Raw genomic sequence first — 23,941 nt, forward strand, 5'->3', positions numbered from 1 at the left:
TGAATGAAAAATGTTTATTTTCAAATTTTATAGTTTGTTTTTAATAAAGGAGCGATTAAATTATGTGTGTGAGTAGTGACAGGATATCGCAAATAATTTTGATACCTGTCGCACGAATATGTGTGAATATAAAATTTCTTTATACTAAAACAGAATGTTAACTTATGAATATACCACGAAGAATGTTACAAAATGTACAATTTGTACCTGTAACTTGTAAACAATTTTTCTAATTACAGCCACTCCATTAAAACTGGAATGAAGTAAATAAGTGATAAAATTCAAAACTTTTAAATTTGAATTATTACTGTTGAGAAAGTTTACATTAAAAAATACACAGTACCTACTAGGCTTAAAACTTCAGTCTACTACAATAATATTATTATCTATGACTTTAAAAGACATTAGCCTTTACACTATTTACAATAAAATAAATCATTTACAACACGTTTGCATTGCAAAACAGCCGTGGATCTAGAAACAAAGTCACTGGGTTACAATGGCGGTGCGCACTAATTACAAGACACAGACTATGGAATGCTCGAGTCACTACACTGACACTGGCAGAGCTCTAGAGTTTATCGCCTCTCACTTCGGTGGGTACGGATTAATCACAGTAACTGCAGCTGCTTGTTGACTCGCTAATACTGCGGCTAAAAAAAATTCAACTTTACAAACTTGCGATTCCAAATTCAGGAGAAATGTAAACCCAAAAAAAAAAGAACAGTAAAAGATAAACATGCAAATTACTTCATTTTAGTATTTCCAAGAAAAGCCAAATCTACAACACAGGCAGAATAGGTTTATTACAAGTTAGTATAAGATAACATTTGAGTTGTTTAATTTACTAGTGACATAGTATTTTTGTGGTGACAAATGTGTACCAAGATGAGAGGACTCGCAATAAAAAATAAATTCAATGATCTCCAAGCCCAAAGAAATACACAGAGACCAATCGTAAACAACTATATTCTCATGATCAGCATTTGTGTAAACTACGTCTTACAGTTTGCTTTCAGCACCTACAGTAATGTTGCGTCACCCTGTATTAGTCAAATTTCAATTATTTGTAACGTTCAATGTGGTTGTTATTTGAGATTGAACACTATCTCGATCATGTCATTTGAATTTGAACTAATTGTGATTTTATCACTTTGTCACAATTATTTGTTTAAATTAAATAATCGCATTGTATTTTGATTTTATTTTATTGTTCATTTAGAAAAATTAAGGACATTTGGAAATAACGTATTGTTAAAGTTATCTCATTTAGATCCTGTCGTGGCGATAAGAAATTTATCGCTGCGTAAGAGAATTAAGTAGTTGGCAGATAAGGTGTTTAATTTCGGAGATACAGGGTGTTCTTTACGGAAACCATTGAATGCCCCCCACCACTTCATTTTTAGAGATACAGGAAAAATTGTCAAACAAAAATTGTTCAGATTATCGTTGACTTCAAAGACCGGGTATCTTTTTGTTAGGTTAATATAGCGGAATTCACAGAAACATCACTTTTTTAGATTCCAGATTGCAGTTACGCCCCCTAGCGGTCATTTCAGAAACTTAAAAATATTTTCCAGGTTTTTCTCGTGGCCGTTTTAGTAATAAATTTTTTACCGCAAGCCTCTACGATAGACAGGTTCTCAGATACAGTACCTCGCATTCTTATTTAGCCACCCTGTACATACATATACAGGGTTTGTATAAATCCATTATTGATTTGTACCACCATTGGAAATTGGAAACTGCATCACGATAATGCACCCGCCTCCCCAGCCCCCCTACAGTCCTACATAAATGCAGCAAATGAGGCGTTGGTCAGGGACGGACTTAATAAATTAAAGGTAGGATTCACACATTGGTGTATGAGCTTTATTATGAATAATGAATATTAAGGCGCACGAAACTATGCGTTCGGATGTCAATTATTTGTAATTGGAATTAAGTTTGCCAATTACGCAAGCAGCTAGTAAATTATATTAGACTTTAATTCTTTTTGCTGATTTTTAATTTTATCACTATGAAAGTTGTGCTCCTTTAGATTGGTTGTAAAAGGTTTACTACAACTGCAGGTGAGAGCGAGGTTAAATAGTGTCTTAAATTTTGGTTGTGTAAGAATAAAACCTACGCTGAACTACGCCTATTTGAAAGACATTATTATATTCTGTAAACCGTAGGCCATTTCAACCCCTAACACTAGTCCGCGTTTCCGTGGTCACTAGGTTCCGAGTACTGCCATTTATGCGTTCATTCAAAATAGACCAAAAATTAAGGGCACAGTCAACGAAAAAGAAGTGAGAATAATCTCACCTCCTGACTTCACACTTACCGGGAAACATAAAATGGCATACAAAGCCAATAAAATCTGGTCCAAAAGATAGTCAGGCTGTTGGGTAGGTGTAGAGGTGGTGCTTGATAAGCATCCACCTAAATGATTGTCAGAAAATTCGGAACCATTGTCTACGTATGAAGAAACCTAACACGGTCTCAGTCACCCCAGGCGTTTTAACTTCACCCCAGCCACTACAGTTGTATAAATCAGTAATTTTCCTGTTTTTTTAAACAGAGATCAATGATCAAACAACATGCAAATCTACTATGAGATAAAGTAGCATAGATAAGAAGACGAAAATATATGATATGAGCAGAAAATCCAAGCAATACAGCTACATCCTGTTCTAAATCGTTAAATAATTTGAAATCTTACCTCCATAGGGAGCAGGATACATAGGATATCCCAACCCTACATGCGTATGGTGGTGTGTATGTACATGTCTTTGTGGAGGCGGAGACCGTGACTCTTTGTTCTCACCCGGCGTCTGCTTACCCCCCACCGCAATTGTCCCACTTGGTTGCGAAGTAACACAGCCCATCATTTGATTCTGAGTCTGTCCCGGCGTGGAACCGGCACTGCCAGACGGACTCGCGCTCGCTACCGACGTCTTCGGCGTGGGCGACTTTATGGCACGCTCCTGCAGTTCGTGAATCTTATGAGACGAGTAATACTGCGCGTGGTGCTGGAGCATATCGAGCGCTTTAGTAGGAGGCGGGGCTCTCGATAGATCTTCGGGCGCGTGATATCGAGGCATTTGGGGATGCATGTACGGATTCCCACTGTACGGACCTGGCACCATTATTCCACGGTACATCGGGTGATTGGGATCAAACGGTAATGGTCCGTAGTGAGGCGACTGCATGTAACTTGGATGGATGTAAGCGTATTGAGAAGTGGGGGGAGGTGGAGGTCCTTGAGTTTCCATTGTTGGCTTGACACCCTCGTGTTTCACTTCCTTCTCTTTTTTCTCCTCGATCTTTTCTTTGGATTTCAAGCTCGGTGCCGCAAGTGGCGGTCCTTTACTCATTGGAACTTTCGGTTCGAGCACTTGCTCTTTGCGCCTTTGATCTGAATATCCATAAAATCGTCGCATATCGTCTTCTCTCTGACTGTGTTGCGTTTGTTGCTGTCTCGAATACATGTACGGACTCATTTGCGTCTTGATCTCTATACTTTCCTTTAATATTTGGTGATTTTCGTTTTGTTGTTTCTCTTTAAGCGTTATTTCGTTCTTTAATTTGCCAGGTGTTGGTACTTGTATAGGATTAGGAATGGGCGCCGTTTGTTTGACGGTGTGATCTGCAGGACTTGGACTTTCCTTCACTCGCTCTTCTTTATTTTTGTCATCTTGAACAATGGGGACCGATCCAAAATTCGGGTCCATATTATATGGATAACCGGGAACATATCCGTAGGGATTGTAATAATGCTGTGGCATAACCTTCTGCGGATATTCCGAAGCTTCCTTTTTGATTTCTTTCTCCGCAATCTTTTCTATTACTTTCTCAGGCTCCTTTGTTTTCGTAGGATCCTGAGACTGCTGCTGAACAGAGGACATCATATATGGAGGTTGCCCATAGAAAGGATACATTCCGTACTGAGGTAGATGGGATAAAGGCTGACCGGTTTCATTCTTTTTGTCCGAACCTTTAGTTTTATCTCCCAAGTCTGTTTCTATCACAGGTGCGCCATCGTCAGATATATCCGAGTATGCCGGACTTTGAACTTCATCTCTGCCAGAGGGTTCCATGCCAAACACCTGCTGCTCGTTTAGGGGCGGATGTGGACTACCGGCTGGAGATTTTCTGCTTTTCTTCTTGTAGTTGGTTAGTTTATTTCGTTCCTTTTTATCGTCGGGCATCAAAGCGGATGCGGGTTTAACTTTAAACTGTGTAATTTTCGCCGGATCGGAAGGACTAGGTGGTTCCACGTCGCAAATTTGTGACGCATTTTGAGTTAACGCCTGTGGAGCTTGAGTCGGTATTAAAAGTGTTGACGGTTGCTCGAAAATCTGCGGAGACATCGTTTGAGGTTGCAGTTGATTGGCAAACGTTTGCAATGGAACATTTGTTTCCGGTTGTTGCATTGTTGTTTGATCTGTAGGTATGGAAACGTTAACTGCTCGAACGGACGTTAGTGGTGTTCCTGAAAGAAAATAACAATATACAATAACTGTAAAGTCAACTCGACCCACTTTAAATTTTTACAAAAGATTTATTGCAAAGGCTTGTTCAGTGTTTGTTTAATGCATTAAGGTTTATTTCGCTATAATAGCGCTTATTAGATCAGATCTTCTAACTTAAATGACCTACTCGACTCAATTGACATACATAAATTTGATCGTTGACTCTGACATCCTCATTGACATGTAAATCAACATTTCAAACTACGCACAGAACTTTGCAAGAAAATTTTGAAGAATTATGTAACCAAAGTATAAGAAATTTCCCAGAAAAGGTCAAGACCATTTACAAAAGATGCAGTTAATTTATAAATTGGTAGTCAAACAAACCTTTTTCTCAATGAGTGCGATAATCATGAGACCCAAAGCAAATTTTTTAAAACATTATTCCCCATTCGATTGTCAAACAATTACTATTACCTAGGCAACTATAAACATTAAAAACATGGGTGCAGTTATCTTGAAGCTGACTGCGGCAACAGTTTTTATAGAACAACTTCAAAACAGCAGCCTAACAAATAACAAAAATAAGGCAAAATGGGTTGAGGCAACTTCACAGAAATCAATATAAACGTGCACCGAAACTGAGCAAGTTAAAGTACAAAAGTTAACATGTACATACCAGTAACTAGCGACTTGTTAGCGGAAAAGACTCCCATTGTAAATTCTTCCGTAGAGTTATATCGTAGAACACTCGCTTTCACAACACTTTTTGTTTCTATCAAATTCATAGTTGGAGATTCTACCGATGCCGACATATCTTGCAAACTTTGGGGAGTTTCTGGAGATGGTGGTGTGCTTCGTGGTGTTCCAGGCTGACTAGGAACCTCCAATAGGCTCGTGCTTCGCATCAAGTCATCTTTCTTTTGAGGCGTCAAGGGACTATCTTGACTTTTATCTGGAGATTTTACAGGAGTTATGGGACTTGGTGCGTCTATATTCGATTCGTCGTTTTCAGACATTGAAGTGATATCTTTGGTATCGTCATCGTCGGCCGACCCGTGGGCGTGAGATTGGTGATATTTAAGTCCATTGATATGTTTGTACTTTTTCGAACAGTTCGGTTCTGGGCACTCTAATAGAATAGGTGAAGGCGGTGGACTTCCTGAGGAATTCGAAGTAGATTGCGGAAGAGGTTTCGGTTTTTTACTACTGCCATTGCTCGGCGGTTCCTCTTCGCCCGTTCGATTTTTCCTCTTTGTATTTGGTTCGGGTCGAGGAGGCACAAATGGCGTCGGTGATGACGGTGCTGTAGATGGTCCGGATCCGTTCGCAGCGCCGCGACGCCCTTTTATCCCGCCATTCCTCAACTTACTATGTACTGAAGATCGAGTCTCTGTGAAGTTGCTGAGATCAGTGCTGGGAGATGTACCAGCGGCCCGCCCTCTCTTACCTCGTCCTTTAGGGGTCCTGGAATCCAAATCACTTGTAGGAGAATCACAGAATCTGCAAATAAATGATTTGTATATGATCTCAATAACTAACTTTCATGCATTAAATGACAGTGTAACTCACCTAGGAGGTGCCCAGTCATGGCGCGTACAGTCTAATAAAGTTCCTACATATGTTTTGCCTCTCCACGTTACATTCACAACTAGGACACCTGAAATACAAAGAACGCATGATAATATGACTCAGAAACTTGCATTGTTCAATTTCATAACTGATGTTTTATTCCGCATGTAATTTTACAGTTTTTTCACAAGAATAAAGGTAATGAAATTAATGTTTTTGTAATTACTTATCGCTGTGTTCTGCGAATAGTAGGTAATTTGTCTATTGTTATTTTTTCATCAAGTATTTATTACACGCCAAAGGCATTACAGAGAAAAAGCTATACAAGGTATCCCAATGCATTGTTTTACAAAGTGAGTGTAACTCGCCGACATATCTTTCAATATACAGTACAAACTACAGCAACCGCGCCAAAAAAGCAAAACCGAACGCAGTCTTCAATGGGTACCTAATAAGAGATAGGCTGTGGTATTTTGCACGTCATTGTAAAAACGGTACATTTAGAAGGTTCTCATAATGGGGACCTCTTTGCTTTCACTTAGGTAATACAATCATCGTATCTATCCATCATGGTGCATCCTAAAACACTGCACTAATCAGTGTAATATCCACTACACCAAAGCGGCAGGACAGTACAATGTGATTGAAGATCTCGTTGAAGATGCTTTGACGGCTTATCGGCGACATGACTAGTCAAGAAATAATGGAATGAATCATCCAGCAGCCCTTGGACTTGATCTGTGACACTAGTGAACAAGTTAAAAAGTAATCGTAAACGATTTACATAAAGCGCATTTCCACTTGCATTCATTTCCCATTTGTAAGATGCAACTTCTGTAAAAATCGTAAAAATCCGGCCACAAATATGAAAGATAGCGTTGCACATGGGCAATCCATTGTTGACGTGCTACTTCAATTTCAGTTTATGAGAAGAATTTCATTTGAATGCTTTTCTAAATAAGAAAGTTGGAACTGCGCATGCGCAAACCTAAATTTTAAAACTAATGTTAGATTTTCCTTTGTTCCAAGCGCCTAAGTATCAAATTTCACTTAAATGGTTCCATAGATAAAAAAAAGTTGGCACTGCGCATGCGCAAAATAAAATTTTGAAACTGGCGCTAGATTTTCCTTTATTCCAAGTGCCTATGTATCACATTTCATTTAAATTCTTCCATAAATAAAAAAAGTTGGCACTGCGCATGCGCAAAACCAAATTTTGAAATTGGCGTTTGATTTTCCTTTATCCCAAGTGCTTATGTATCAAATTTCGTTTAAATTCTTCCATAAATAAAAAAGTTGGCACTGCGCATGCGCAAAACCAAATTTTGAACTTGGCGTTTGATTTTCCTTTATTCGAAGTGCCTATGTATCAAATTTCATTCAAATACTTTTATAAGTAAAAAAGTTTGCAATTCGGTTTATAAATGGTCGAGATGCGAAAAGGGCACCGTGAATTTTGAATCGATTCGATCCAACTTTTGGCATTGCGTATTATATGGCTAAATCTATGCCCATATTGAATTTCATGCAATTCAGTTCATAACTAACAGAGATGTAAAAGCGATCGAACATTTCTAAACAAAGTTATCGTTCACACGGACAGATAGATGGACAGACAGACAAAGGAACAGACGGACAGACCAACAGGCAGACGACAGATAGCAATGCAAAATTATAAACGATCTCTAGGATCGTTAATAAACAGCAAAAGTGTAAAATTATGGAACATGTAAAAAACGGTTTTTTGTTTTTTTTTACAATAACTTTTTTTGTAAGCGGTACAGAAAAAAATCCTTCCTTGGTACAAGACTCGACACCATAACGAACCAAATAGCGGAAAAAGTAGAACAATAGCTCTTAAGATAAAGGACTAGTAGCGTCGCAAAACGAGCGGACGGACGGACGGACGGACAAAGTGGCCACAATAGCGCATTTTTTTTTATTTTTGTGGAAATGCGCTAAAAAGAGTGATGGCAGTATGAGGTTTTACGTGGATATAAGCAACTGAACATCGTACCAAACAAGTATAAACTGTGACACAACTCTCGTGCAGTTAAAGGGCATGTTTTTAAACCGAAATAGCTTTTGTTTTGACATCAACAATGGATATATTTCTCGCAGACGTCTCAATCGCCCTTTGTGAGTACGCTCTTCAGACCATGCGTTCTTGAGGTATAAGGGAATATACCCGATCACGATAAGAAGTCGAGGAGGAGGCTATGATTAGTAGAAATTAATTTCTTTCGTTGAGACCTTTCATTAGAGTGCCATGAGGGATAAAACTCCGCCTCCCCCCCCTCCAACCCGGACTTTGATAAGAGTACAGAAAGAAGGGGAACATGTCGGGCTCTCGGATGACACGGCCACCATCTTGGGAGCGCCTCCAGAGGCAAAATCCTGATTCCAGGACGAGCCTATGGAGGATGTCCTTCCGCAGGGAGGATACTCCAGTGGCAAAACTTTCAAACGCACGTGGGGGTCCCATGCGTCACTTTTGTGATAAAAGCGAGTGCTTCGGCTGCCCCAAGTAAGGGAGAGGGCTCCATGGGAGCAGGGGGACCCAATGCCGTTGCGTCGGAAAAGGCTCAATCACTCGCTATCGACCTCGAAAGGGCGTCGGGATTTCTACCGTCGCCTTCAGAGATCGAGAAAGATGACGAGCTTTTGGCTCATGTAGCGGTTCTTGGCTAGAAGAAGGGGGAACCTAGTACATCAGCAATGGACGTGGTTACCTTCTTACACATCAATTTGCGGCACAATAAGGGGGCGACCTGTTTAATAGACCGGCAACTTACTGTAAAGCAGATAGGCGTATGCCTCATACAAGAACCTTGGGTTTACAGGGGACGAGTACGAGGTCTGGGCCAGGTGGACCTCCTTTTTATTATAAGAGGGACAGCCAACTGAACCCTAGAACTTGCATTTATGTCGATAGGCTAATCAAGTCTTATCTGAAGGTCCACCTACCAGGGAGTTGTAAATGTGATGCAAACGCCCACCATGTTACGTGGGACAGTACGGACATGAACCCGAGGGACGACCATCTTCTGGAGTACTTGCTATTACTGATTTCAACGAAACAAGTATTGAGAGTTGCCATACTGTGTTGGGAGACGTTTAATTTGGTAAAAGTTTAGAGTCAACTAACCAATAATTTTGGAGTATTCCCATTGTATTTATGGGGATACGCTATCTAATTGTGGAGACGGTTTTATTTTTATAATGACTTAATAAACCAGTATTTATTTTGTTAAATCGATTGCACTGTTATTATACTTCCCTCGTATCTTCTCAGTTTCACACGGGGAGAGTTTGAGTGGCGCTCAACCCTATCGGCTAGTTGTGACGAAGTATACAGAAGATTAAATTTCCAGAACGAACTACCGCTGTGAATCACGATATATAGCGAATACGTAAACTACCCCGAGTAAAAGTGGTGGTATAGTGCATATAAAGCGGTTGGCTCCATACGCGGGATAAAACCGGCCTGCGTAGCATCATAGTGTGGCAACATCCAGAAGCAGCGAATGTGATACACGCCACATTCTCAGAATTTATGGTACATTACTTTGGAACTCGGTCAAAGAGTAGGCTTTCGCCTTTGACGCTGTCCACCAGGAACATAAAGACTTGTTTGCACTTTTCAGAGCCAGCAGAACACGATCAGTGGTCTCTTGATAGTTATACTCGTATAGTAGTATGTCATATGCAAATGGACGCGATATTAAAAATAGACGCGTATTTTCACATTCTTTTCAACTGAACAATATTTTAAAAAAATGCTTCTTTTGGTGTACGTCGATATATACATTTATTTGGTTTTGCGATATACCTACCTACACTCCCCAATCGCTGATGCCGCGCACTCTATAGCAGAATATTGACGTATGCGAGGTTAGATGGGATGTTTTATTCATTCATCCCATTCCGAATTTGAATATAAGGATTACTTGAATTTATATTGCATAAATCAAACGTTGGAATAAGACGAAATTTAAACAAATCAAATAATAAATTTGAATAAAATTTCCAAGGAACATTCGAACGCCATGCCACTTGAAGGAAGTAAATTTTATTGCAATGGCGACCAATTTGCCAAGAATGAATATACAACTATTAATCTTTTCTAATTGATTTATTTACTGTTTTAGCTGTCATCGTTAAGGCACTTAACCTTGTAAACTGGTGTTCAATGATTGTTGTGATCAGAAATTTATACCACGACCGGAGATCAAACAAAGTATTTATGGCAGAGTGGAGCACTTTACAGATTTGTGCTTTTAACGAATTTTTAATTAGAATTGCATTCTACGCAAATTTCATGTGTGTGAAGGTTAAGATCTCAGAGCAGTCTGACCTCATAGAAGCTGCTGATTTAAAAGATCTATACAGTGCTTATGTGTAATTTTCACACCAAATATTGATTTCTGATGCTGTGCTCTAGATGTAAGTAGGTACATAGGTATTAAAAATGTTCTGTACATCTGCATGTCTGCCCGTCAGTATGCGCTAGGATCTAGCACCAAGAACTTCGACTTTGCTTTATCTCTTCGTAATCTACCTCTAGAACCGTTATTGCTTCTAGTGTTTTTCTGAAGCACACTCTGCAAAGCATTCACACCTCTTTCTGATTGTGGTGAATAGTGTAAAAGGGTGGTTCAAATTGGACACTTTCTTATGGAAACACCATTTATTTTACGATATTTATTTTTATTTATTATCTGTCTCTTGTTCTGGGCCCTCAACAGGCTTGCGCCCAATTACAAAGTGGCCCACATAATGCCTCTGCAGAAGGTCTCAAGTTGTTCTATACTACTCCGGTATTTACCTTACGAATTAGGAAAGCTGCAGGAAAACCTACTTCGGAGCAGCCGGCAGAATGCTCGAAACTGGTCTAAGGTAATTCCCATCTCTGCCACAGATGAAAAATTCACCTCAACCCAGGTTCGAATACCCGACCTCCGGATTTACAGCCCAGCGCTCTACCACTGAACCACAAAGTCGGTTTTCAGCTTAATATTAAAGAGAACATCACTGGCACAAACAAAATTCGGTTCTTTTTAATCGTGTGATCGCTAGGGGGCGTTTCTTGAATTTAGTCGATTTCTGCAATACCCCATAACTTTCCTATTATTAAACATACTTGATTTTGGCAAAATCTTTCTTAGAGCACCTTTTTATGTAGAATCCATTGCGGTATACAGTTTTTAAACAGGGCGTTTGGTTTTTCTTATACGACCCTAAACTACATTTTTTCATATAATGCACTACCCTATATATTGCTGTTTATTACGTCTGGCAGAATGAAATTTTAGGACATATTTGCAATCAGTGTGTTGCTAACAGTTAACGAAGTTGTACTACACTAATTTTTATTAAAATTTATTAATTGGTCGCTATCGATTTAGGACGAGCTTCATCCATCATCAGGCGATACGTCAGTATAGTAAAAAACGAATCATGAAAATAATGAAGATGTGGGATGTTGAAGTTGTACGTTATTATCTATAGTGTTGTGAAAGATAAAAACTTCACCATACATGTTTTTATCTTTCACAACACTACAGATAATAACGTACAACTTCAACATTCCAACACCTTCATTATTTTCATGATTCGTTTTTTACTATACTGATGTATCGCCTGATGATAGACGAAGCTCGTCGGAAATCGATAGCGACCAATTAATAAATTTTAATAAAAATTAGTGTAATACAACTTTGTTAACTATTTGTAATTAAATTTTATTTATTTGTCGTTGGTCTATATAACAGCATGGAAATTATTATGTCATACGAGAAAGCGGTCAAGGTTATTTTTGTTTACCTTGTATTTTATTTAACGCAGAAATTTCCGAGAATTTATCTGTTATCAATTGTAAATGCCTAATTTAATAGACCGATGGATGTGATTTATCGCCTTTTCTGTCTAGGTAAGAGATGAATTTTTATTTTTCCTAATATTTTAGTTAATTAATCTCTGATAAGAAATTTTTTAGTAAAATTATCCGACCTCTATTATTTTGCTCTATTAACGTAAGTTGAGGGGATATTTTCTGTTGTCAATTGTGTATGATTGTTTGTTATACTTTTTATTTTCGGAAGAATAGTTTTCGCCTTAAATATGACGGGAAGAGGGAAAGCGTCGCTTTTTGGCCAAGTTCATTGAAATTTAAAATCAGCTTTTTGCTACGTTCAGCACCGAGTTAAGTTTAGTAGAAGAATTTATTTCGTTTCTTGCCAGTACCATCGTGGATTATTTGTGTTGAAACGACGGCCAGTATTAAAAGTTTCGTCTAACGTGAGTTTGAAGAAGTTTCGTTTGCGTAGCCGGAAGCTGAATTCGCGACTAATTATTGTTCGACGTTTTGAAGTTTTGGCCATCTAAAAAGGTGCTTCAAGGAGAGGTTTTGTCAACGCCTCCATAAGTGTGTTTTTCAACGTGACTCACTTTGAAATTGAGTTGTCTTTTGAAACGTCTTTGCCTAGCCGAGGTGAAGTTGCTCCGATTACTCGACATGTCGTTAGTGTAAAGTGTAATTTTTTTTTGTGTACGGATACGAGATACCTTTTATTTGGAGTACAATTCCCGGACATTAAGTAATTAAGTCTTAATTTTAGTATTTTTAATATTTGTTTGTGTGTTTGTACCATTTTCCTTGTGTGTGTTACGATTAAATCGCACTTTTGTACTTCTCACACTAATTTTCAGTGTTTCATTCTAACGACTTCCTTCTAATTTATCTGTGTTTTCTTTGGATGCTTGCCCAAGACCCATTTTAATTATTCAAAACTTTGCAGTTCAGTTTGGAGTTTAAGGTATTTGGTCTGACCCACCATCTGTTAGAAGTTAACATGTGAACTGAGAGCAGAATCGAATCTCCCCTCTGTGTTGAGGAGAAGTTTTGCGCTGGGATAATAAGTGAAGGTAAAGAGCTAGCTAGGTTTTTGTTGCGGTGTTTTGTGTACAGTCTTTATGGCCTACGGACCAGTGCACACAGCATTGTTTTGGAGTTTTTAAAAAGAGCGTAAAATTTCCTAAATTTTCATGTGTCACTTGTTAGATTTATATTAAATATTATTTGCAATACCAATATTCCATTTTATACATTAAAATATATTTACTGTAGACATCTAGGTTTCCATGGCGATCAAGAGATGGCAGGATTGTTTAAAATGACAATTTCTTAGTTACTTGGAAATTTTTATTAGTTACAAATGTTTTTATTTTCACATGAGAATCAACGAACGTGACAACTCATGGTAATAACAAATAAGTCATATAATATATAAATAAATAATGCAGATAACCACAAAATTGTTGTTTTAAACAATCCTGACATCTTTTGATCGCCATGGAAACCTACATGTCTACAGTAATAATAGTATATTATATACCGCGGACTGAAGTAGTACTTTTAATCCCGAAGGTAAAGTTTATGGCCCGACCGAAGGGAGGGCCATAATTTACCTGAGGGATTAAGACCACTACTTCAGTCGCAAGGTATATACGATATTTTTCGTACTTCCGCAACTGAAACACTTAATATGTATGGAGAACGCGTTCTTTCAAAAAATCGCTGCTTAACAAGTTACCATAGGAACGTTGCGTTGGTACGACAAACCCTATGTTTTGGCAACAAAAATAATTTGGAAACTGTCATTGCTAGTGTCATAATTTTGGTGGTAGGTGACAAAGGTGTATTTGATATTGATAAAAAGCAGCCAAACTAGGTAAAGAATTAATACCACCGAAATCCAAAAAAGTATATGAGCAGCAATACGATGCGTTTAAGAAGTGGTGCCGCATACACAATGTGGAACAACCTACTGAAATTGCCTCGTTAGTAATTTCATCCTTCCGGGATTTTCGTCCAAATTTAATCCCGGCGGGACAAAAAGTGACACTTCAGTACTTGTCATAACGGAGTGAAGTTGTCACTTTAGTCTCGGAAGCACGAAAAAATTTTCACGCATAAAACGTAATATTGCAAATAATATTGAATACAAATAATAGTAAGTGATACATCAAAAATTTAACACTACAAAAACTCCAAAATATATATAGGCTCGTATATAGGGTGGCACGTATAAAAAATGTAGTTTAGGATCGTATAAGAAAAACCAAACACCCTTTAATAATAAGAAAGTTATGGGGCATTAATAGTATATTATTATACGAGCATATAAAGTGTGCGATTATGACACGAGGTGAAGTTTGCAACACGAGCCGAAGGCGAGTGTTGTAATTTTTCCGAGTGTCATAATCGCCTTTATATGCAAGTAAAATACGCTATTTTATCTACGACTATTTAATTAAATAGAAAATGCGGCATCTGAATCAGTTTGAAACGTAGCAACTTCATAGCGGTAGCGCAATGTACGCCTATGGTTTGGTTTGCGTTCGTTCATTCGTTGACGGTATTTAACCTCAAATCTAATTCAATGTATCGCAATGTACCTAAGTGGCGAACTAAATATGCAATTTATCTTAAGTTCCCAGAAGTCATTAATTCAACACGTAAGGTTATTGCTAATATAAATGGTTGTCATTCATTTTTCATTGTTTTAGATTGTGACATAACCTATGGAAGTAAGGTGGATATTTATGTGACGTAACTATGTACAACTATTCTCTAAATCCGATCCCGATGTATCAATTATGCCTGCAGAAATTGTTACACAGCTGCCAAATGGAATACAATATTTTGTTTCGCATACATAATCTAATTTTTCAAAGACTTCGTTATGCTTCTCCGACCTGCATCCAAGAAGTTTCTTCCTCTTTTAGAAACGAAGTTTAAGCAATGAAAGCATAGTTTTATTGCAAATTTAAGGGCAAGAGGTGTTTTTTATTAGTTAACGTACATATTGTAGCCATCTATTTAAGTAATTTGGTCAATGCCTAGTATGTAAGACCTGTTACGAATTATCAATTCTTAAAATAAATCATGCAAAACTGTGGTTAAGTGCTACGACAATTTGTATCCTTTATTGTCAACGAGTTTACAATATGTTATTGTTTTGTATCGTGGCACAATTTCGACAATACCACATATGTTGTACGAAACATATTTCTCTTCGTAAAAGGCTGAAACTTATAGGTTATACCTAGCATAATCTTCAAATGGGGCTTCCGATAATCCGTTATGCTACAAATAATGCCTTGTGAATATGAAGGTATAGATACTTTAAATACAAACGAAAACCTTATTCATGCTCATGCAGAATATTTGTATCAGCGAAGGTATCTGTCGTTAAGTAACGTTGCCTGAACTTGCCAATGACTTCAGGTATTTTACAAGTTTATTTCATCCCATTTTATAAATATCGCACATATCTCGTCATAGGGGTGGATCAAGTTCCTGTATTAATTGTTTTTCAAATAAACCTACAAAGTTAAGCGTACGTAACCCGAAATCTCTCATTTCTAACCTAAGAAATGCTTAATTCAAAACAAAACTGACAGGTAGTACATACGAGATGGGCGGTTCTATTTTTAGTACATATGCAATTATGAACTTATACCTTACTTATACATATGCAATTATGAGAAATATATAGTGACATAAAGTAGTTGTATATAAGGATTTTAGAGGAACCGATAATAATGCATATCATAATTCGCTAAAATATAGTGACGTTATTTGAGCGTTATCATAGAGTAAATAACGTTTAGAGATGCCACGGGATAGGGATTGCTGGTTTATAACAATTTATGGCCATGCAATGCTGCTATCTAGTGACAAATGCTGGTTGCTGTATTCGAATCTGTTATATCCGTCTATAGGAGTCTTTAAAAGAGCTTAAGATATTTCAAAGCTGAGCTTTAAATGAAATTACGTCATCATTCATGAAAGTTGCGATTGCAACTGTACTCCAGTGTAGGTAGGTAGTAAGTAATTCGAAACCGCTACATATTTATAGTATGAGTAAGTTCATTCACAACGAGGGACCTACCAGCTGATTTCATTCTGTTTATCTAAAAATTAACTATCAAATCCAGTATTAACCGAACACCTTAAAAAATGTTAAAAAGTTGAGAGAAAAAACTTTCAATTGTAATAGTTATTTGTACAACTAGTTTTGAAAGTGTTACTTTTTTTCATGAATTTGCAGTTTGAATCAAGCGAATTCATGAAAAAAAGACACTTTCAACATGTGTTGTACACGAAATTTTTTTGCATAGTGATCCTTAATAATCTATAATTGCATAATATCATTGACATTCGCCATTTTCTGTCACTCAACAATTGAGCTATTGGCCGTAGACAGGACGAAACGCCATGGAAACGCATAGTAAAAATCGTGAAAAAAGTACCACTTTCCATACGATTTTTTGACAAAAAAAGTCCGGTAAATTGATAACTATGCAAAAAAAAACTTGCAATTTAATAAGAGTTACCTACTCGATTCATAGAGGTATGAACGTATTGGTATGGTCATTGGTATATCGTTGGATTCGTCTTGACACAGAATACAAATGGGAACGTTACCAATTACGAAACAGTCACATTTACTTCGTTAATTATGCGTAAAAAACATTTTTAAATCGTTCTGTTATACAATTTTTCATGGATTATTCCACAGCAAACGACAAATTACACAAAAATCCATATTTTATCAAAATGTCTCATTTCATTTATTTCCATATTAGTCCAGGCCACGGTGGTATAGACCACCGTATACCACCGTGGTCCAGACTAAAAAGCTAGCTGCTAAAATAATTTATTTAAAAAAAAAATTAGTTACGGGGCAAAACCGGGTTTTTCAGGCAGGTGAAATGATTATAAATTGGGGAAAAATAATTAAAACAGCTAAATTTTTCCGCGGGTGAAATCCCGGGAGTTGAAAGGGGTGGAAAGCGGTACATATTTTGCAAATTGTGGGAAAGCAATTAATTTTAGACGAAAATGGTCAATACAAAAGTTATAGAGAATAAAAAAATGAACAGCTTTTGTATCTGCACTATTTTCACATAACCAGCATAACCTCCAGTTTTCCTAGAAAATCCGGAAAAATCGTTTTTTTCGTTTGAAATTTGGAGGAAACATAGCTTGTTTTATTATAAAAAAGGAGAGATTTTTGGGACCGTAAAGTTGAACCGTTTCCGAGATCTCACAAAAAACCACCTCTTTTTCAAGGAGATGAAAAATCTATCATGAAGTTTATTCCAGGTTTTATATCTCAATTCTCAAATCATTTATTGTTTTGGCCGGTAAAACAGACGTTCTTATAGGGAATTTTATTTTGCAAGTTTATCAACAAGCCCAACGCAATTGCATCAGCTGTAAAACATAGCCAGGAAGAAGAGTAAGTGAACAAAAACAAATTGTTCAGGAAGCGATTTTACTTCGAATTGCTTTTATTGTGGTAAAAATGCAGAAAAAAGAAATAATAAAGATGTTTTAACTAAAACGTTGAGCATAAGGAAACAAAAGACAATATTTTAGCAAACATTAAAGATAAGCAAGAAGATAGATTTCGAAAAAATCTTTATTAACATCCAAAACGTTCATTGATCATGTCAAAAATCATGTATATCTTAAATCTGTTTTTCCAGTTTTTGGCGATTTTCTAGAAGTTTTTCTATAGGAATAATAATTTTTATTTTTGTTTATTAAAATATAAGTCTTCCCTAAAATTTTACTACCCCCCGCACCTCTGTGCGATGAAAAAAAATAGATTTTTCATCTCCTTGAAAAAGATGTGTTTTTTTCAGAAATCGTGATATCTCGGAAACGGTTCAATTTTCCGGTCCCAAAAAAATTGTCTCCTTGTTTGTAGCTACGTTTCCTACAAATTTCAAACCTTTACGACTTTTTTTCGCAAAAGTAAGAACAAAAAACGAAAAAAGGTTTTTCCGGTTTTTCTAGGAAAATTAGAGGTAAGTAATGTGAAAATAGCGCAGATAGAAAAGTTGTTCATTTTATTCTCTATAACTGTTACATTGAACATTTTCGCCCGAAATTAATATGTACCTATTACCACAAATTGCCAAGTACCACTTTCCACCCCTTTCAACCCCCGGGATTTCACCCGCGGAAAAATTCAGCTGTTTTAATTATTTTTCCCCAATTTCTGATCATTTACATCATATCCATATTACAATAAATCATAGTCGCGCAGGCCTTGGTTGGAGGTATTCGTTGACGTGATGGTATGAGTCGAGGTATGAGTTGTTGGTGAAAATGTGAAAAATTCACCGACTTGACTTTTAAATTTTTTGGCCGACGTAGGCGTCCGCAATTCTTGTGGAAGATGGTAGAACAGTTTGATCGCCATGCACCTGGGGGAATCCTCGAATAGTGTTGTGTCGCACAGAATTGCAGAATTTGATGCTGATTAATTTTCCCTTTCGGAGTTTCTTGTAGCTTTACAAATAACGAACTTATGGTCAAAAACCGAAAAATGTTTAGAAAATGCGGTGGCGTTCATTTATTTTCAAAGATACGAACAAATAACCATTAACAAAACCCTTAGTAATTTTTTCTCAGCTTTCTAATGGTGCTAACTTAAAATTTTCATGACTTGTGGGTTTCGACTAAATCACATAAACTTTTTTATGTCACATTGGATTTTTACGTCACTCGATCGAGATATTAAATTACAATGTGATCCAGTGATGGACATTTCCAGTAGGTAATTCCGTATTAGGTTTAGTAGGTGGTGGTTGATCCTTGGATATATCAAAATTCAAAATAGACTCAATAGAGTTGAATAGACCGCTAACCATAGATTTTCCTTTGATAAAGCAATGAAGCGATGGATAGAGAAGATAAAATTTCTCAAAGCAGCTAACAAGTCGCGTAACCATGCATGTTTCCAAAATTTTGGGAAAAACGGAAACTATTAAATATAATAGGTCGATAGTTTCTTAGATACCCATATCCACAGACCACAAATGCCCCCAATTATCACGAAACACGATACGAAAGAGACATCGCGTTTTAATTATTGTTTATTGTGCAACCATGCAACTTAAAAGATTTAGCGTAGATTGCCGGATGAGGTCAAATTAAATTCTCTGGTAATCAAATCAAAATATAGGAATCTACAGTAGGTTATTAAGCAAAACAAAAGGTCAATATACCCCGATTAAAGGCAATTTTGCCGAATATTGCAAATATCTGGGTTTTATGTCTTCAATTAATAAATATTTATGGCCCCCCATTATGTAGATAGGTATTTAAACATGTCTTCATTCAATAATATAACCCTTTTTTTTAATTCTTGGCGCGCACATATTATAAATAATAATATCCAGTCACAATGTAGACGCAAGTTATGAAAATAAAAACCATTTTGCTGGCTGCGCAATTTATAGGTATGCAATGCGTGGGACGTACGACATGTATACAGTTACATAATTATATCATAAAAAGCTTGGTACTCGCGAGCTTTTAATTGCGTAGGTTTGAATCCTAGACGGAAAATAAGTACACTATTCTGGAATTAAGAGGGAGACACTTGATGCATTCAATGGCCATCTATATTCAAGGATAGTCCCTAGCCGACAAAAATTTACACAGCGCGGTATCTCTAAACGTTGTTTACTCTATGGCGTTATTTAATAGTCGTAGATAAAGAAATATAATTAAACGATTAGAGAACTGAATTCTATTAGCGCCAGTGATTTTCTCTCGGATTTTCTCTTTAAAATTGAGCTCCAATCACCTAGGTCCATTTTTTTTCTATATCTCAAAATAAAGGGCGTTGCCATAAGAAAGTGTCCAATTTGAACCACCCTGTACTATCGTCGGTCGATACATCTTAATTACTTGTGTAATTAATTATTTTCTCTTAGAAATTCTCTCATTAGAAATTTTACTAGTTGATCAAATTAATTCATGGAAAAATGTCAGAATTTCCACCCGTGCCACTATACGACAAAATGCCGTAAGCAATTTTTGATGCTGAATGCTACAGGGCTAAAAGTAAAAAAAAATGTATCCCTCCCATAAAGAATATGAATTAGATCCAAGCATTATTTCAATTAACACAGAAATTTACCTACATCAATACTACCAACCTTAAAATAATTAAAAAACTAAATAGGAAAGTGGGAAAAGCAAATAGTTTACCTCCTTCAGTCTCGTGCCACACTATTCCTTCTAATGTAACACTTGTTCCAGGTTCGCAAGGGCCTAAGCAGTCGGGTTCTGTAATTGTTCCAATACTTGTGCCCACACAAACGTCGTTTAGTTCCTGTAATAAAAAAGCAATTTTAATGGTCTGCAAAATACAAAAACAAGGGTTTGTTGTGGGTACCACCTATACTTGCAGTACTGAATTCAACACCATAAAATATGGAGCGTAACTCTGGGCCAATCGAATCAAGTTGGTCAACTCACTAAAGCAATCATTCTAATCCACAAACAATAAGGATTGCAGAAAATTAGAATATACCTACATTACAACTTTTCCGTAGGAATGAAAGATGGGAGACCCTAATGACTTGCTTGGTGAAACCTTCAATTTCCTAAACATACATGTATCACTAAAAATCAAAAACAAGCACCTTGTTTCGTGGGCGCAGTTTCCTTTTGGACGGAGGTAACAATCGTCCGCGGTTGCCTTCCTCCCGAATTTTGTATACCGTTCGAGTTGAAACGCCCGTCATACACGAAGTTCTTTGTACAATTTTGGTCACAGATTCGTTACTTTGCACTTGCAACGAAAACCCGTAATTTAAGACATTTAAAATGATTTGTTTCGTTTTTACGTCGAGCAATTCGCCCTGCTTGAACTTAATTATCGATGTTATCGGTTCCATCATTATGCACTGAATGATTTGAAAGAAAACGCAAAAGCAATGACATTCCTCCCGCAGCTGTCGCTTAATGTCGTGTAATTAAGGGAGTTGATAAGGAGATTATATTAAGAATCAATTAAATGCTGGTCTTTTATAATTACAATCATTATATCGCAAGTACGGCCTTTAGTTGTATCAGTAGGTGATCTAGGAAAGGGAATTCCACATTTAGGATTTCAAAGTTCATAATCGATCGATATTTTTCGTATCGCGACACGTAAACACACCCATAAATATCAAATTAGTTACACTGTAATCAGTACTGAATTATTGATCTGATAAGTTCGTCCTTGAACTGACTGAATGGACGAATAGGTTGAATCAACTAAAACAAAAACAAATAATCAATCTACGCATACGTGCGAACGAAGAAATGTACATTTTAACACGTGCGGTTTCGTTTTAGAAAAGGTTCCGCTTTGTAATGCTCCACTGAACCATCGGCATGGTACTTGACCTCGTATACCCACCGACAGTCAATCACCATCTTACCGACCCAGGAACTTGGTTCCAGGTGTGATTTTCATGGAGCGCATTTACCCCTCAGTCATTGCCACTTTCCAATTTTTGACTGGAGAATTTTCAATGGGTTCGGTGTAATTAAATGGTTCAGCTTCATAAGCTATCATTGAGTTGCACGCAGGCTTTCGAGGCTGGCCTGGGTTCGTGACAGTACACAACACTTCACATGCTTTTTTTTCTGATTTTACTTTATGGATGACAAAATATTTGCTAAACATTGCAGCGCAGTGGTCAAAAGAATAGTTTCATACGGTTCATAACCTGTATTGATTTTGAAACAAAATTCATCAAGAACCACAGAGGAGGGGAATTGCAAAAAAATATAATTTAGCACCACCTTGCCGCCTCCTCGAAAGTGGCGCCCTGGGCTATAGCCCAGTGGGCCCATTTATAAATAACCCCGGACCTGCTTTTATAAAGACCCATCCGTATTACTATATCTAGTAGGAAAACATCAAACAAAGTCAAGTTTACAGCTGACTTGGCTGACTTTGACCATATGGCGAACATGGTCCTATAAAACTTCAAACTCATTACCAGGACCCACTTTCTACATCTTTTATGGAATCAATTATTATGAATTAAAGTCAACGATTAACTATTTTCTTCACGTTCACTGTAAACACATATTGGGTTACGACAACATAATAGGTTTCTCGGTAAAAAAAACTTTATTGTTAGGCAAGAAAGTAAGGAGATCAAAGGTATTACAGATTAGACGTAATCGAGAACGTAATAATTGTATTCCATAAATGAGAATGTTAGTTAATTCCTTACTCGTTCTGACGATCTAATCTACTTATAGTTGCACTTCTTACGGTTATACCAAAGCTCGTCTTACTATCGACCACCCAAAGCCGCCGAAAGATACAAGCCGGGATGCTGTTTTTATTTTCATGTGAAAAAATTATCAAAGTCCTCGTATGAGATCGAAGGGACGCTTTTTTGTGTGGCAGATCAGTATTCTATTAGCCAGTTTCGACTCCACCATCAGTAAGATCTTGTCGAAGGCTACCACATCCCCCCCCCCTCCCCCGAACAAAATTCCGATGCTTATGGCCGTTTATAAAATATTTCCAAAAATCACCAGATTAGTATAACACGCTCGAGGAGGGCGCCCAGATATCGCCGACCCCCCATCATGTAGTCCCGTCCCTAAAGTTGTTAATTACACGGCCCCGGTAGGTACATGTATACACTCCTTCTACAAGCCGGCGTTTGTTGTCAACCAGCCAGTTTCGGCTCCGGTTAACCATCATCAACTTTGTTTTTTCTTATAGAAGTAATTTTTACTTTTTGTGTCATTTGATAGAGAATTTTTTTCTAATTTCAAAAATGTAAATATCACTATTTTTTAATATTGTTAAAATGTCTTCTTTTTTGCCTGGAAGATTTTATCTTGGGTAGTGTACGTACGTAGTTTCTTGCGTGTTTACGAATTAATAGGACTATTTGTGGTTAAAAGATATTGATTTTTACATTTTTAAAACAGAAAAAAATCTATCAAATGACACAACAAGTTAAAAAGTAATCGTAAACGATTTACATAAAGCGCATTTCCACTTGCATTCATTTCCCATTTGTAAGATGCAACTTCTGTTAAAATCGTAAAAATCCGCCCACAAATATGAAAGATAGCGTTGCACATGGGCAATCCATTGTTGACGTGCTACTTCAATTTCAGTTTATGAGAAGAATTTCATTTCAAGGCTTTTCTAAATAAGAAAGTTGGAACTGCGCATGCGCAAACCTAAATTTTAAAACTAATGTTAGATTTTCCTTTGTTCCAAGCGCCTAAGTAGCAAATTTCACTTAAATAGTTCCATAGATAAAAAAGTTGGCACGGCGCATGCGCAAAATAAAATTTTGAAACTGGCGCTAGATTTTCCTTTATTCCAAGAGCCTATGTATCACATTTCATTTAAATTCTTCCATAAATAAAAAAGTTGGCACTGCGCATGCGCAAAACCAAATTTTGAAATTGGCGTTTGATTTTCCTTTATTCGAAGTGCCTATGTATCAAATTTCGTTTAAATTCTTCCATAAATAAAAAGTTGGCACTGCGCATGCGCAAAACCAAATTTTGAAACTGGCGTTTGATTTTCCTTTATCCCAAGTGCCTATGTATCAAATTTCATTTTAATTCTTCCATAAATAAAAAAGTTGGCACTGCGCATGCGCAAAACCAAATTTTGAAATTGGCGTTTGATTTTCCTTTATCCCAAGTGGCTATGTATCAAATTTCGTTTAAATTCTTCCATAAATAAAAAAGTTGGCACTGCGCATGCGCAAAACCAAATTTTGAAATTGGCGTTTGATTTTCCTTTATCCCAAGTGCCTATGTATCAAATTTCGTTTAAATTCTTCCATAAATAAAAAAGTTGGCACTGCGCATGCGCAAAACCAAATTTTGAAATTTGCGTTTGATTTTCCTTTATTCCAAGTGCCTATGTATCAAATTTCATTCAAATACTTTTATAAGTAAAAAAGTTTCCAATTCGGTTTATAAATGGTCGAGATGCGAAAAGGGCACTGTGAATTTGGAATCGATTCGATTCAACTTTTGGCATTGC

General features: G+C 37.0%; 1 protein-coding gene and 1 long non-coding RNA gene across 2 annotated transcripts in view; one reads left to right on the forward strand and one right to left on the reverse strand.

Annotated features, from left to right (window-relative positions):
* Positions 1 to 23,941, reverse strand: part of LOC116171791 (zinc finger protein 609-like) — a 44,279-nt gene continuing 20,338 nt past the window's right edge. The window contains exons 2-7 of the mRNA XM_031488794.1: positions 20,116 to 20,239; positions 6,033 to 6,120; positions 5,911 to 5,963; positions 5,140 to 5,853; positions 2,708 to 4,480; positions 1 to 653 (exon numbers count right to left, since the gene is read on the reverse strand). Coding sequence (XP_031344654.1) covers positions 589 to 653; positions 2,708 to 4,480; positions 5,140 to 5,853; positions 5,911 to 5,963; positions 6,033 to 6,120; positions 20,116 to 20,239 — 2,817 coding nt within the window. The 3' untranslated portion in view covers positions 1 to 588. The remainder of the gene's footprint in view (positions 654 to 2,707; positions 4,481 to 5,139; positions 5,854 to 5,910; positions 5,964 to 6,032; positions 6,121 to 20,115; positions 20,240 to 23,941) is intronic.
* Positions 14,208 to 14,995, forward strand: LOC116171813. The gene is made up of 2 exons (XR_004145532.1): positions 14,208 to 14,552; positions 14,604 to 14,995. It is a non-coding gene; the product is annotated as an uncharacterized LOC116171813 (long non-coding RNA).

The sequence above is a fragment of the Photinus pyralis genome, unplaced genomic scaffold (genome assembly GCF_008802855.1).
Source record: "Photinus pyralis isolate 1611_PpyrPB1 unplaced genomic scaffold, Ppyr1.3 Ppyr1.4_LG1, whole genome shotgun sequence".
Classification (NCBI taxonomy): Eukaryota; Metazoa; Arthropoda; class Insecta; order Coleoptera; family Lampyridae; genus Photinus; species Photinus pyralis.